The following is a 16328-nucleotide window of genomic DNA, read 5'->3' as shown; positions in this document are numbered from 1 at the left end:
TTTAAAAAGTAATTTATTCCTGTAATCAAAGCTGAATTTTACCATCATTACTCCAGTCTTCAGTGTCACATGGTCCTTCAGAAATCATTCTAATATGATGATTTGCTCCTCAAGAAACATTTCTAATTATTAATAATGTTGAAAACAGTTTTTTCTGCTTAATATTTTTGTGGAAACTGTGATACACTTCCATTCAAAAGTTTGGGGTCAGTAAGATTTTTTTTTTCTAAAAAAGGAAATCAATATTTTTATTCAGCAAGGACTTTTAAAAAGATTCCTAATTTAAATAAATGCTGTTCTTTGGAACTTTCTATTGATCAGAGAATCCTAAAAATATTTATTACGGTTTCCACAAAAATATTAAGAAGCAAACATTTTCAGCATTGATAATAATAGAAAATATTCCTTGAGAAGCAAATCAGCATATTAAATTGATTTCTGATAGGCTATGTCTTGATTTCATTGTATTACAAACAAATTCTGAAAGTACGTCAGATTTATTTTTACACATTTAAATGTTCTAATTTCGATTAAAAAAAATTGGGGGGAAAATGTTGGGGGGAAAATTAGTAAAAATGTAAAGAAATTCATAGCTATAACCGTACATATATATGTATACCCACACATCAGAACCTCTAGGCATCCGATCAATTATTCACATTGTACGCAGAAACAAATCGAACGGAGGTCAGCAAGAGAGAAGACCAACGTTTACACGTTTCAGAAGACTTTAACACCATCAATGTACCGTGGGGAATCCCAGAAAGTGCAAATATTCCTTTTGTAATTGGGGAGATTCCTGCATTTCGGTGTGGCGAGTAATTACGTCCCTCCGGTGCTCAAATTATGCAAACGCTGCGCCGGGGGCGGAGCTACGGGGCCTTTGATAAGTCGAGCGTGATGCGAGTGAACGAGGCCGTGACAGGCGAGGAAAAACACACATTCATTCCCGTCACAATGCCAAACAGCACTTTTAATTAAAGCTTATCAAGCAGCATGAATTATGCATTAATTCCTTCAGAATCTCGCGCTCAAATATTCCCGGCGTTCATCAGGAGAGATAAAACCCAGAAGACCCGATCTCTCCTGTCTGTGACAAAACAAATGCGTCAATGCCTTTATCGCCGTCTGTACATGCAGGGAGCAAAGCCTTCGATCAAAACACAATCACTGAGCAGCGTTTGTGCGGCACTGCTGGAGCACCATTACCAACAATAAAAAGAGACCAAGTGGAGACCGAACGCAGTCCATGGGAGTCCGACTCCCTGCTGGACAACTTAATGAACGATCCGGACACTAAACAATTCATAAGAGACAGACACTTTTCACCATCAAATCAACAGAAATAAACAAGAAATAACATTCTGACTAAAGAAAATGCAGCCTTATTTCTGTATTGTGACATTAGTTTCATAATATTTTGAGGATAAATATGACCACACATGTTCTGGACAGGTTTCATGAGATTCACGCCTCTCATTTTTTAGGCAAACCCGTCCCATCAGGAGATGTGGACAGTCTGACAGTGCTTGTTGATGTCAAAATGATTGAGATGGCCAATCAAAAGCTTTATCGTTCATTAAAGGAATAGTTCACCCGAACATGATCATTCTGTCATGGTTTACTCACCCTCATGTCATTTACCTGTTTGTCTTTTGCGCTTCTGCGAAACACAAAGGAAGATATTTTTTATAGAATTGACTTCCATGGAGTTATTTTGTCCATTTAATTTAAGTCAATGGGAAATGAAACTGTTTGGTTACCAAAATTCTTCAAAATATTTTCTTTTGTGTTCTGCAGAAGAAAGGAACATAAAGGTTTGGAACAACATGAGGATGAGTACATTTTGTTGGTGACTGTCAGTTTTTAAGAAGTAGTAAAACGTAATATTTAACAACGTAAACAACATAAATGTTAAATGATTGACAGTAATATTCAGTGATCGAAACAACTAAACTTTTTTGTAAAAATTTTTTACAAAATTTTGTACAATTAAAATGTTAGGTGATTCATGTAGTTCATAATTGAATGTTATGAAACAATAAACATTAACAAAGAGGTTTTTACCATATTAGGCATAAGAGTGCATATTTTAGGATCTTTAGGATTTTAGCACTTTGAAATTGCCATAGTGTATGAAATGTCCTATATAAATAAACTTGCCTTGCCTTGCCTACCAAGGATGCATATGATATTACCTTAAAATCTGGCCAAAGTAACTCTGCCTTTTGAGGAAACATGATTAATTTTAAGCCCTAGGTTTTGGAACAGAGCAACACTGGTCTCTTCAGCAAGAAAAACCCATGCCGCAGAATTCATCCAGGTGTATTTTTAGTTGGTGGAGGTAAGAATTCTCTAAACTCCACAACGAAGGTGAGCTGGATTCAGTCTAATGGATTCGCCCGACCCATTGAGCCTCATGAAGCGACACTAACGTGCTTTTACTACACAGTCTGTATTCACACACTCACTCAGGCCGTGTGTGTGTAAGTGGGCCAGACTGTTTGGAAGGGCTAAGAGTCTCACTGCCAGAAATCATTTTCTCATTCTGCTTTACCTTCCTGTCCTGCGTGATCCTGATAAAGAAACTCCCTCAGCGTGAGTGAAGCCAATCCCACCATGCCACTAAAACCCCACTGCGCCGCAGAGAAAGAACCGCACGCTTAATACAATATGGCATTCATATGAAACACACAGAACACACAGTCCCAGCAGTGCAAACCTGAAGGCTGCTAGTTCCATCTAGTTCCATTCCATAGCAGAAAGTTTGACGGAAACAAAACTTTCTGCAATTAAAAAACAAAACTTGATTTTATTTATTTTTTATACGGTTTTAAAAATGACGACGACCTCAAAAATGAGTTTTTTGTCAGGTTTAGCTCACTTCTGGGTGCAAATTTGTCTCCAAAATATAGTTAAGTAGGTGTATGCAAACACACGCGCGCAGAAATGTCTGTTTCCATCAGCAGACAATATTTATGCAGATAATCACCTATTATATGTCATTCTCTGGATGTCGTGATGTTATCGTTCTGGAGCGCCACTTTTAAAATAGAGATGTGGAGAGTAACACAGACGTGTTGTTGTGTAGACACGAATAAAACCAGCACAACATCATCAAACTTCTACAGTATGTGGTTGTTTGGTTTGGGAAAGTTTGTAGAGAGGCAGGCGTGTGTGTGTGTGTGTGTGTGTGTGTGTGTGTGTGTGTGTGTGTGTGTGTGTGTGTGTGTGTGTGTGTGAAGCTGTTTGACACGACGATCTGAGAGCGATGACTGTAAGCCTGGATAATTGCCCTCCACCTGTCTCTCTCTCCACCTGACTGTCTGACAAACACACTGCGGTAACAGTACCACCTGAAACATGTCACATCTGACAACACACACTCACTACCTAACTATCAGTCAGTCTGACTACCGGTCTGTCTGTCTACCTATCTGTCTGCCTACCTACATACCTGTCTGTCGGTCTGTCAGAGTGATTTTCTTTCTGTTTTTTTTTTCATCACCCAGTTATTGCAAGCCATCGCGATATGCATATTGCGATATATACATTTGCGATATTTCGATAATTTCGATATATTGTGCAGCCCTACTATCTACGTATTTATCTGTCTGTCTACCTGTCCGTCTATATACCTACATACCTGTCTGTGTATCTATCTATCTATCTATCTATCTATCTATCTATCTATCTATCTATCTATCTATCTATCTATCTATCTATTCATTTATCTGTAGGACTACCTATCAGTCTATCTACCAACCTGTCTGTCTGTCTAGCTGCATACATGCCTGTCTCTGTCTGTCTGTGTATTTATCTGTATGCCTGCCTTTCAGTCTATCTACCAAAATGTCTGTCTACCAACCTGTCTGTCTGTCTACCTACCTACATACCTGTCTGTCTGTCTATATATCTATCTGTTTGACTACCTATCAGTCTATCTACCAACATGTCTGTCTGTCTATATATCTATGTATTTATCTGTATGCCTATCAGTCTATCTACAAACATGTCTGTCTCCAACCTGTCTGTCTGTCTACCGACCTGCATACCTGTCTGTCTGTCTATATATCTATGTATTTATCTGTATAACTACCTATCAGCCTATCTACCAACCTGTCTGTATGTCTACCTACCAACATTTCTGTCTATCTGTCTGTCAATCTATGTATTTATCTGTTTGTCTGTCTGTCTGTATGTCTGTCTATCTACCCATCCATCAATCCATCCACCTACCTACCTAGAATTTGTCTCAATTTGTCCCCATTTCAGAAGATTACAGAAAAATATAAGCATCTCCACCTCAATATCAGAAATGAATCACTAGACAAAAACTTTTCTAGAGCGCCGACTTGTTGAGATCTGAAAAGAGTGTCAACAGACCACCTTCTTTCTGCGGTACACATGCTCAAACTTTTTAATGACCAAACTCCAGCTGGAGCTTGTAGAGGCCCAGTGAGGTGTGTGTGAGGCGAGCAGGAATCTGACCGGGCGGCTGGCGCTCTTCACAGAAGACGTGGAGGAGCCGCGTCTTCTAGAAGCTCATTAGAGGAGCCCATATGTCGGGAGAGAGAGTGTGAGCGTGTGGGTCTTCGTTTTCATGTCGCACACCACCGTAGTCGCCTGCCATTTCATGCTCCGCAGCGGCACAAACACTTTTATCTGTAAACGTGATGCGTTATAACTGAGATGCGACCGCCAAGATGAGGTGACATTTAGCGCCTGATCGAAACGTTTGCAACGTTTTTCCCTGCAGACTTTACACACAGCAATTCAGAACTGTAATTAGAGAAGTGAAACTCCATCCATCCAACCTAACAGAAGAGTGCAATTTTTTGGGACGCTCGTTTGCAGTTGCATAAATAAAACAAGGGAATTATCACACAACTCTTTTTAAAGTTGCTCCAGTTTGGTTGCAGCTCAGAGATTTTGCCATCTGCCTGGGCCTGGGCATATATCAGTAAGGCCCGTCAACCTTCAAACTTCAAGGATTTTTTAACTTTTGCTTATCTAGTTAAAAATGTTATGAATTTCAAATAATTTTAATTCTAGTTCCTTAGATTCCAATTTGCAATTTTGCATCCTGTCTGCCATCTCAACTCAAATTCAGCAATTGAATTGGAATTTAAAGCCATTCTCAATTTAATCCTGAATGTTGCACAACTGTGGTAAAGGTAGCTGCTATAACTTGAACTAACTTGCTTGTCAAGATACCTTGTACACATGAATTCGTTTCTTTCCAGACCAATAAAACTTGGTTATGTGCACCCATAACACTGTGTAACTGTGACACAACCACAGCCAATCAGAATTAGAATATATGTTTAGAATGGAATTATGCAGAGCTAGATTCAAACCAATGAGAAGTCATGTTTTTCCACAAATGGCCGCTCTGTTAGCGAAGTGTTTCCACCACACTGAGGTCGTTTTCACAGTCCCTGATCAAACAAGCCACTTTAACGCCTGCTCAAGAGAGTTTGTGATCTAGATACTTGATTCAGAGTCCAGACCACCGTATAGGAACATTAAAGACACTGGAAACAACAAAAATTAAATATTGAACATATAAACAAGCAATTTATATTTACTGTACTTTTTTTTCTCCACTTCTGTATCAACTTTTCATTTTGCTGATGAAAACAAAGGCTACATAATAACAGATCATTTACATAATCCAATCAAACCCAAATAGATCAAATCTAATCCAACTCCATTTTTACTAATACATAAAATCACATCACAGGATGCCTGAATCTTACATATGAAATAAAGTTGAGTTTATAAGGTACCAGAAGATTTTACGTAGGTCTCTCAAACCAGTCAAATCCAGTGATCAGTTCCTCCTCTAGTATCACCAGCACATAAACAACACTGGTTTCCCACTGAAAGCCAATCAGAATGGAGCTGTCATTGTCCGTCAGCGTTTTGACCTTCTGATGTGTACTGTGCCATGAGGCCACGCGTTTAGAGAATGTGTGTATCTGTACACACACACTTTGAGGTGTTCACTGTGCCAGTAGAGTGTGTTGAACGTGTAAGTGTGTGTGTGTCAGTGCAGATAAACAGCTGGCTGCTGTACACACCGGACAGTCTGTCTGTGGCTCTTATCTTCAAAGAGTCAGTGAATCGCTGCAGGCCTGCGACACGCGCCAACTGACCCAGTCAAACCAGTGCCGAACTGGACTGAGAGAGACGCCCACCAACCCGTCAGACTGCGCTAACAAACAAACAGTGCTCTAGTCAACACTGTTCACACTCAGTGATCAAATCATATCAGAAGTGAACTTCACTGTCTGCACATACATTAACTGCATCAACTCTGCTCAATAATAACATTGATAACATATAAATTATAATATATATTATAAATATTATAAATATAAAATAAAGAAATATAATAATACATATAAAACTCTTATTTATTTTTCAATATATAACAATTTATTTAAAATATTATACTATATAATTTGATATATATATATAAAATACTATTTATGAAAAAGAACTTTTGTTAGACGTGATTAATCAATTTGACAGCACCAATTTAAATATATAAAACATTTATATTTATAAATATTACCATTTTGTATAATACTTTACAAATCAAAATACATGTAAATAATTTAAAGCATCCCTGTCCACAAAAACAGATAGATCTATTGCAGCATTAAAGACTTTAGAGCGGTTTACACGCACTATACACACTCTGTCATAGCGCTCATGACATGACATGAATAATGTAAAAGCATCCAGTAACAAAGACAGACACTCCACACAACAGAATCCATATCAATCACCTTGGGCCCTTAATTTATGCTAATGTCATGCAAAGCCATTGCAGCTGATAGGTGGCTTCTTGCATCAGCAGTGCAACTTCCAGAACTATCCACAAACTTCAGCTATTTGATGTCATCTCTGTGAATGCATGTACCTCTGTGGGATTCAATGGAAAAGCCCAACACGTCTAGCACCATCACATCTTTCACCAAATTAGACATTTTACCATCACCAAGGGCTTTTCTGTCCCTAAAGAAAGAGAGACCTATAGATCATCCAACCTTTTTCTATCTTTTCTGACCCCAATTTCATCCCAGTGACCCTCTTCTCATTGGCTCTGTGAAGCCCTCGGCCTCTTTTTTGGTCTCTGACAGATATTGTAGCGTAGTGTGTGAGAGAGGCGTGTCATTTAGTCTGGGATGGGCTGAAGCTTCATCTGTGCTCAATAGCAGCTCTCAAAGCTTCCATCAGCGGCACAAAGGCTGCCTGCTGGGGATTTCCTCTGAAAAGGTTCCTGCAACAACACTCCTGATGAATAATACAAAACTGGAGAACTTGCCCAGGTCTTGGTGGACTTTTCTTGTCACAGAAACATACAGTGACCCAAAAAAATATGATGTAAAAATGGATGAGGTCTGTCAAAATCACATGTAGAACATACTGCATTCCATAATCAAAAGAGAATATATATATATATTGCAAAACGCAACAATTAAAACTAGGTTCTAAATACAGTTGGTCTTCATTTTAAACTACATCTATAATCTCAAAAATATAAGAAATTATATTTTGCATAAAAATCCTAAAAATCTTATATTGTCCTCAAAATATATATTTTTGTCTTCATTTTAAACTACATAACTTTACTCCTAACAAACATCTTTTAATTAAATGTTTAGCTCGAAATTTTGGGGGGACAAATCTATAAAACCTTTCTTCTTTATCTTTAAGAATGAGTTTTCCCTAAAAAAAAAAAAATCAAAGAATTATATTATGCATTAAAAAAAATTTAACATAAAAATGAAAAGTGGTCATACAATTGGCTCAAAATATTTTGTCTAAGGTTTCATAACAAACACCCCATTTGACATTTGAACAAAAATCCCACTTGCTTTGATATTTTGTATGTAATATAATGACATTCAGACATATTTTCATCCAACTTTTTGCTTGAAAATTGAAAACAAAAACGGATCTCACTTGTTTAATGACATTCAGACATTAGGAAAGACTTTTCCCCCAAAATTTTGCATTTAGAAAATTAAGCATAAAGATTTTAGATGGTCCTCAAAATATAATTCGTCTTTATTTTAAACTATTTTGAAATTTTAACTTTAAAATAAATCATACATGCTTCCGTATTCTGCATGTAAATCATTTTTAAGAGTGACTTTAGTGTCAAAACCCTCTTAGGGCCTCTAATGTGAGAGACGAGTATGAAAACATTCAGTCTTTGAAATCTCCCTAAACATGCAGGAAATCTTTGCATGTGACGTCTCATGGAGCGTGAACGCTTCTAAATCAGATGTGTGTGGATTAGAGGAGCGTCTCTGAGCTCCACGGAGCCTGTCAGGTTGAGAAGGCCGAGCACAAAGCGTGTGATTTCAATATGAATGGTGCGGTGGAGGGAAGGACACGGCTCTCGCAGTGGGGTGACTTCCCTTCTGAGCAGCGTTCTCCATCACAAACACACACGTGCTAAAAACACACCACAACTTCTGCACGCTGACAAGCAAAACACTTTACTTTCATATCTCCACTTCATGAACATGTCAAAGAGAGGACCACTGCAGAGATGAAATGTTAGGGGACCTATTATACCCCTTTTCAAAGTCTTGATTTAGTTTTTGGGGTCTACTAGAATAGGTTAAAAAAAACACATTATTTTTCACACATTCTTCATCGTTGCAGCTCCTCTCTTCCCAGTCTGTCAGGTTTGCTCCTATTAGTTTTTTGTCTCTATGAAGCCTCTCCTTCAAGCACAATGTGCTCTGATTGGTCGGCTGGACCAGTGTGTTTTGATTGGTCAAGCACTTTGAACGCATTTGGGAAATGTCACGTATCTTTCACACCACTAACTGAACTCAACCAGGCCCCGCCCTTTATTTTGCATATGCCTTAGGCGGGAATTATTTAAAAGAGGGATATTGTGACGTGTTTGTTCCCGGAAGAAAACTATTCGTGAAACTTGTCTAACAACACACACTTTAGGAAGATTTATGAGTAATAATAATTGCATTAGAGACATTGCAAATAAATTGTGATTATTAAATATTTACCCAGTGGAATGCTTTACAGACTATTTTCTACTATTTTCCCTTGGGGTCCACAATATATTAAAAAAAAAAAAAAATATATATATATATATATATATCAGTATATGGCTTAGTGCGATTGACAAATTGTGCAGAGTGCTTTAATTAAATAAACATATGTGTGTCATTCACACATGTGTAGTTCATGATACAGTGCTTCAAGGTCTCGTTTACTGTAATTCAAGCCATTCTGAGACACTGTGAGCTGAACGTGTGTAAATAAACAAAGTTCCTTCACTCTGAAACCAGCAGCACATTTATTTATTTGCAGGCAACCAGTCAAAATAAAAGCTTGATGGAACAAATAAAGATGTAAATATTAGTATTGTAACAGTAAAGTACATTTTATTTTATTCAATAATCACAATAAACTCACTGGTTTGAGTTGAGTAAGTTTTGTAGAGACTAAACTCAAGTATGAACAGACAAAAGTTTTTTTTTTTCCTCCAAATCATTCAGCCCTAAATGGATTTAGCACTAATAGTCTTTAAAGTAAAAAAGTAATTTTTTTGGTTCTTTTCAAAATTATTTTCTATGCAGATGCACTGCAAAACAAAATCACCCCAATCACTCAAGAATGCATGGCTGCGTCCAAAATCACATACTTCCCTTCTATATAGTAGGCGAAAAACAGTATGTGACAAAAGAAGTATGTCTAATATAAAAGAATAGACAAAAAGTACCCGGATGACCTACTACTCCTGATCTGATTCTGTAGTGTGCATACGATGGACACTTTACAATCCCATGAGGCCACAGGAGGGGATCAGTGAACGGCAGTGAAGCGTCGTAACTTACGCTGACAGGTCACATGATAATGACAACAAGGCAAATGAAGTACAACCGAATTATATTCATACTACACACATTCCTTCTGTATAGATACTTTTTTAGCGCTCACAAAGCAAGTACTTATTCAAAATAATACCTGGTCAAGAGAGTATGTGACGGATGCAGCCTAATTCTTTACAAAAAGAGTTATTTAAGTCATCTGGTGCAACTTCCTGTAATCTTTCATATCGCAGAAAAACAAATATTGCAATGTCAGTTTTTTCCGATATCACACAGCCCTGGTTTTCCCCATCAACATGCGACCATACACACGCAGGACTCTCGTCACACATTTGGTCCATCTGCCGCACGTGGAGCCCCTGAAATGACTCTGATGAGTCTCGTTGTCTCCTCCTCTGTCATTATTCTGTGTTATTCTCTAATGCAGACGGGTTGCAGAGGTCCGCAGCTTCCCGGGGCTCCGGCGTAAATCTCCCAGAGCACCTGCCTGTAATTTGACTGCTAATCCCTGTGAGCGGGGGCTCTTTCCCTCCGTCACTGCATTACAGCCATTATGAGCTTTAGTCAGCCACATGACATGCTCTCGTACACACCGCAAATTAAATGCAAATACAGCCTCTTTCTGGACTTAATGAAAATGACCTTCGCTGCCCTGCAAGAGTGGATCAGACGCTGATGTGTGTTTGGAACGACAGACTAGTGCATTGGTTTATCAATGACTAATACTGTTATCTAAAGAGGGCAGTGGCAGATATGGGCTAATGCAATATTTAATCATAGCAATGGAGATACACACATATACACTGAAATTCAACACTTTATCACACTTACATATTCTCAAAATTCAATAAAATATTTTTAAACACAAGTTTCTCTTTCTCAAAACATTATATAGTACTTTTGATATTTATTTTCAACACTGTACCTATAATTTTACTCACTCTAACAAAAATATTTGAATTAAATTTAGTGCTTCTAATCTGAAAATTGAAAATAGAAAAAAATCTTTAAAAAATACCCATTTGCTTTTAACAGTGAAAACATTGATTCTTGAATCATAATTTGGTACTGACAAAAAAAAAAAATGCAATCTGCAAGGTCACATAATAACTATGTTGCAAACATCTGTTCAAATGTTGATTGCATACTTATTTTAATCAATTGTATACACTACATACTTAACAATACCCAATAAACAACATGCTAGTGCCATTTCAAACATAACCAGAGACCGTCAAACCATAAGAGCGTCTGGAGCATCGTGTGTCGTACCTGTTTGTGTCCCGGTTGGCGGCTCGTCCAGGTCAGTGTTTGCTGTTGGACGTCCCTTTGCCGTGACTGTTGGTCTTACTGCACACCTGGATGCTGTCGCCAGATTCAGGCTGTAACTTAACGGTCGGAACGGTGAAGATAGATGACACTGAAAAACAACGACAGATTCAGTCTATGAGTCTTTATGTAACATGTATGAAATCTTCTTTGACATACATCATCATGTAAAAGTACAGAAAGGGAGGGGAAAACAATAGTATTGTGATGATGGTGATGATGATAATGACAAGACAAATATTGTTGAAAATTAGGAAATCAATCCTAGACTGAGAAATTCAAAATAGATCCAGAAAGAAATGATAAATCAAACTCTAAAACAAACTCATTCCTTTTTCTATAGGAATTTAAAATAATTATTTAAAATAGTTAGCTCGTTAACCAATCCAACCAGCATTGAGATAAAAACATTACAAACATTGATTTAAAACAATTAAAAAAAAAAAAAAAAGATCATGTAAAACAATAAATGTTTTAATTAACTATCCAATGAAGCGCTGTGAACTACATATGGGAAATTTTATGACAGTTGTGTTGAGAAGAATAAACACTACAGTAAACCAGGAACAAACTGCATGAGGCACTGACCAATAGCTATTCATAGATAAACAAGAATATATACTATATATAGTATTTCATAATTATTTAATCAAAGCCGTTTCTACTGCATTATATTCCTGAGGAACCAAATGTCACTATCTCAGATTCACACACACCAGAGTCAAACCCTATTTACTGCATTCAAGAAGCCAGTGACCCTGTAAAGCTGCTTTAAACACTGATAAACCCTGATAAAAAAAAACATTGAACATCTTACACCAAAACTAGAGTGTTATCCGTCATGCTCCCACTGTAACCGTTTCATTGTGATGAGCTCAAAACCTCACAGATGCGTTTGTCACTTCTGCCCAGACACCCAGAGATGTAGTGTCAAAGTACACACACACACACACACACACACACACACACACACACACACACACACACACACACACACACACACACACACACACACACACACACACACACACACACACACACACACAATATGTAGTGTATACTATTGATTAAAACCAGTAAGCAATCAACATTTATTTCAGTTGTTTGTGTATATATGTGTATGTACAGTATGTGTGTAACATACATACTATATATATATATATATATATATGCGCAACAATAATAATGGTTCTTGCTATAACAAGCAGCACTAGTCAAGATAAATATGAGCCATTTCATTTAATAAACATCATAAATCCTGCAGCATTTTCCGTATCAATCAAAGCCGGAGCTGAATTGTTAATTACTCGTCCAGCTTCCCCCAAACAGCAACCGTTCTCTTTTGTGCCTGAACCGCAAGCGTATATGAAACAACAGAATTAATTTTCCCTTCATTCTTCTGCTTGAAAAGCGGCGCTGCACTCTGTGCGTCAAAGACCCGCCTCCACGACTGAGTCCCGCCTTCCTCCCGAAAACAACCTGCTGTGAGCTGATAACAGGATTAATTCAGCTCCGACTCCTAATCTGTCAAATTAAAAACCTCATTCTCGTATTCAAATGACTTGCCCGACGCTTGTCTTCCGCAAACGCCTGTTTTCTGTAGCGCATATCATGTGTAGGACTAAATGTGCCTGTGCTGCAGTTCTGTCTGTCTACTAACCGAGGTATAAAAGAAGATCAGCGGCTGTGGAGGTCTCACGTGTGGATCATCGATGCGTGTCACTTTAGACATGACAAAAGGCCTTGAGGTCATTAAAATCCCAAACCAGCCAGAATGACCCGAATCATCAGCAGCAGCTCAAAGCTTCTGCATGTGTTCAACACGAACGCTTTATTAAAGTCGGTATGAAGCGGAAGTTGCAATCTTTTATTATTGTGACATACAGTGAAACAGCTTCTTGAACAAGAACAAATGTAGGGCGAGGTTTGATTCTGTACATTTGCTATTGGTGGATCTCATGTGAGTGACGCCACTAAACATCATCAGAGAAGAGAAGAGATGAGCTGCAAGAGGGAGGGGAAGTTATTTTGATGAAAGATTATGAGGGTACATGAATTCGAAAAAAATTATGTGCGCAGATAAATCAATTATAATACAACAAATACTGCATAAAAAAACAAGAGTGGTCAATTTTGATTTAATGGTGACGTTAAAGGGATAGTTCACCCAAAAATGAAAATTCTGTCAGTATTTACTCTCCCTCATGTTGTTCCAACCCCGTAAGACCTTCGTTCATCTTCGGAACACGAATTAAGATATTTTTGATTAAATCTGAGAGCTGGATCACTCCTCTATAGGCTTCTAATGGATTGACACTTGTTCCCCCAAAAGTTATTAAAGACATTGTTAAAATAGTCCAAGTGACTACAGTGACTCAATCTTAAGTTTATCAAGCGACGAGAATACTTTTTGTGCGCAAAAAAAAACAAAATAACGACTTTATTTCAACTATTCATTTCCTTCTCTCTGGGCCTTGAGTCAGTTCACTAGTGTAATAGCGTGAGCTTCTGTGTTGTACGCCACACGCATCACACACGTGACCAGCGTCGGCCAATAGTGAGCCAGCGTGTGACGTAGCTCTACGCTATCATACTAGTGAACTGACTCGAGGCCCAGAGAGAAGGAAATGAATAGTTGAAATAAAGTCGTTATTTTGTTTTTTTTGTGCACAAAAAGTATTCTCGTCGCTTGATAAACTTAAGATTGAGCCACTGTAGTCACAATATCTTTAATAACTTTTCGGGGAACAAGTTTCAATCCCTTAGAAGCCTATGGAGGAGTGTTCCAATCAGCATCAACCAATCAGAGTCAAGAATTCAACACTGCTGACAATAACCAATTCTTGCATATTTGGGTTTTGCAAATCAAGAAAAAGTGTCAGTCTGTTGTTCTCCAGGGGAAAGTGAAGCACGTCACCTCATAGAGAAACCTGGAACATGAGTCGTGACAAGGCAGATACGTGATGACTGTGCAATCCTTGTGAATTACCATCAGAGAGATCACCATCAACACAATGAGTGGCGTTTGGTATTCAGTTCCAGACACGCATCAATAAGACTGCATGTTTAACAGTAAGAAAGAGCGAAGAAGAGACAGAGAGTGTAAAATACTGATGAAGGAAGGCAGTAGATGGAGGAAAACACAATGGATTCCTAACAAACTGCCTACTGCGCGGTATACACTGTAAACTAGATCTGATATATATATAACATATGTGAAAGTGTGAAGTATGCAGTTGAAAATAATGAAAAGGAGAAATAAAGACTTAAAGTTTGATTTATAGCAAGAGACGGCTATAGAATCACTAAGAGACGGATACGACTGAAATGGAGATAGATACATAGACAGACAGACAGACAGAGAGACGGATAGATAGATAGATAGATTGATAATTAAAAATGGATCGAAATGAAAAAAATGATATATATATGAATAAAAGGATACAGTATTCTGTGCAGTGTGCTCTGATTATGTACCACACACTTTTGTACGGAATTATGTACTGTTTTGATAAATGTAGTAGGTAACTGGAGTGTTCCATGCATGCATACTGCAAAATGAGTACGAGTAGTACGGTTCAGCAGTGTGTCAGTGTGAAGTCAGTATGCAGTGATGTGATGCGGCGGACTCACTGTCAGGCAGATCCCAGAGTCTCGGGGGCAGATGGATGAAGTACTCATGGTGGAGGGCCGCCTGGGCCGAGACACGGTTCTTTGGGAAGCACTGGAGAAATCTGGAAGCCAGCTCTTCAGCATGATCTACATAACCCAGCCTGCCAACACGCACACACACACACACTTAAACATACAGATGATACAGTGCCAAGATCACCACACACACACACACGCTCACTGCCTGCATCTCTCTGTCAGCTTCACTCCCGCTGACGTGCGGCTGGAAAACTGTTTGTTGACTTTTTTGGAGTAGAAAATGCAAAGTGAGTTTTCACCCTCAAACGTCCTCAAAACTGCAAAGACAAAGACCGACGCAAACACACCTGCATTCTGCACTGCAGAACAGATAAACACATGAACACACAGCAGATCTTTAGATGCTGAGCTCTCCATGAGTGTACAGATGTGCTGTGGTCTGTAAATTAAACCAAGATACTGGTAATGATTTTAGGATGGAAAAACTTACATGAATGATATACGTCACAATATAACTAAGATGGTCTGACTTCACGGCCTTATTTATTTGACAATGACTAGTCTAGTTAATAGTGTGGTCTTCTGTCCAAGAACCGCCTACTTACAGACTGTCTGATTAACGCGAAGTGACAATCACAGTTTGCTTGATGTGTGTTGCTTAGGGGCAGTTTATCTGAAATAGCACATATGACAACAATAGACCAGTATGGATAAAAAAAAGGAAGTAGTTTTGTTTGAACAAAAAAATTTTTTTTCAAATGATTGGGGTCAATTTTTTGGAAGAAATTAATACTTTATCAAGGATCCATTAAATTGATCAAAAGTGACAGTAAAGACGATTATACAATTACATTTCAAATAAATGCTGCTGTTTAAATAAATGTCTTTTGTCGTTCTATTCATCAAAAAATCATAGAAAAAAAATCTAGTATGATTTTTTTTAACTTCTAAAACTAGTGTGAATACTATACTTATCAACTGTTTTCAACATTGATAATAATCCGAAATGTTTCTTGAACACCAAATCATCATATTAGAATGATTTCTGAAGGATCATGTGACACTGCAGTAGTGTAAAATCAGAATTTCTTTCCATAAATCTGGATAATTATTTCACAGACAAAACACAGAAAAAACGAATCGGAATATATTGTACAGTTTCAATCATGGATATCTAAATTGTGCCCCAAATAAAACCTCAAAAGATTCACTTTCAGCTCAACGACTGTCATGGAAGAGCGAGTTAGTTAGCATGACTGACTGTTAACATGCTTGTATGCTGATATCATCTGTTCTGATGACACACTCACTTGACGGAAATTCTGTCACTCTACAAGGTTTGATTCTGTCACATTATGCTAAAGACACATGACTGATTGTTCGTTTGCAAGCATTCTCATGTTGCGTAGTGTGTTTTCAAGCCTAAGGCTGAATGTGTGTGTGTGTGTGTGTGTGTGTGTG

General features: G+C 37.9%; 1 protein-coding gene across 3 annotated transcripts in view; it reads right to left on the bottom strand.

Annotated features, from left to right (window-relative positions):
- The window catches only part of cdk14 (cyclin dependent kinase 14), a 158908-nt gene that overhangs the window by 22315 nt on the left and 120265 nt on the right, over positions 1-16328 (bottom strand). For all 3 annotated transcript variants that reach the window (XM_077221663.1, XM_077221665.1, XM_077221664.1), the window contains 2 exons: positions 14850-14989; positions 11160-11307 (listed from right to left, as the gene is read on the bottom strand). In XM_077221663.1, the coding sequence (XP_077077778.1) occupies positions 11192-11307; positions 14850-14989 (256 nt within the window). In that variant the 3' untranslated portion in view covers positions 11160-11191. The remainder of the gene's footprint in view (positions 1-11159; positions 11308-14849; positions 14990-16328) is intronic.

This window comes from Siphateles boraxobius, unplaced genomic scaffold (genome assembly GCF_051911475.1).
Source record: "Siphateles boraxobius isolate OS27281-9 unplaced genomic scaffold, OSU_SipBor_1 84, whole genome shotgun sequence".
Classification (NCBI taxonomy): domain Eukaryota; kingdom Metazoa; phylum Chordata; class Actinopteri; order Cypriniformes; family Leuciscidae; genus Siphateles; species Siphateles boraxobius.
This window is presented reverse-complemented; position numbering and strand designations above follow the sequence as displayed.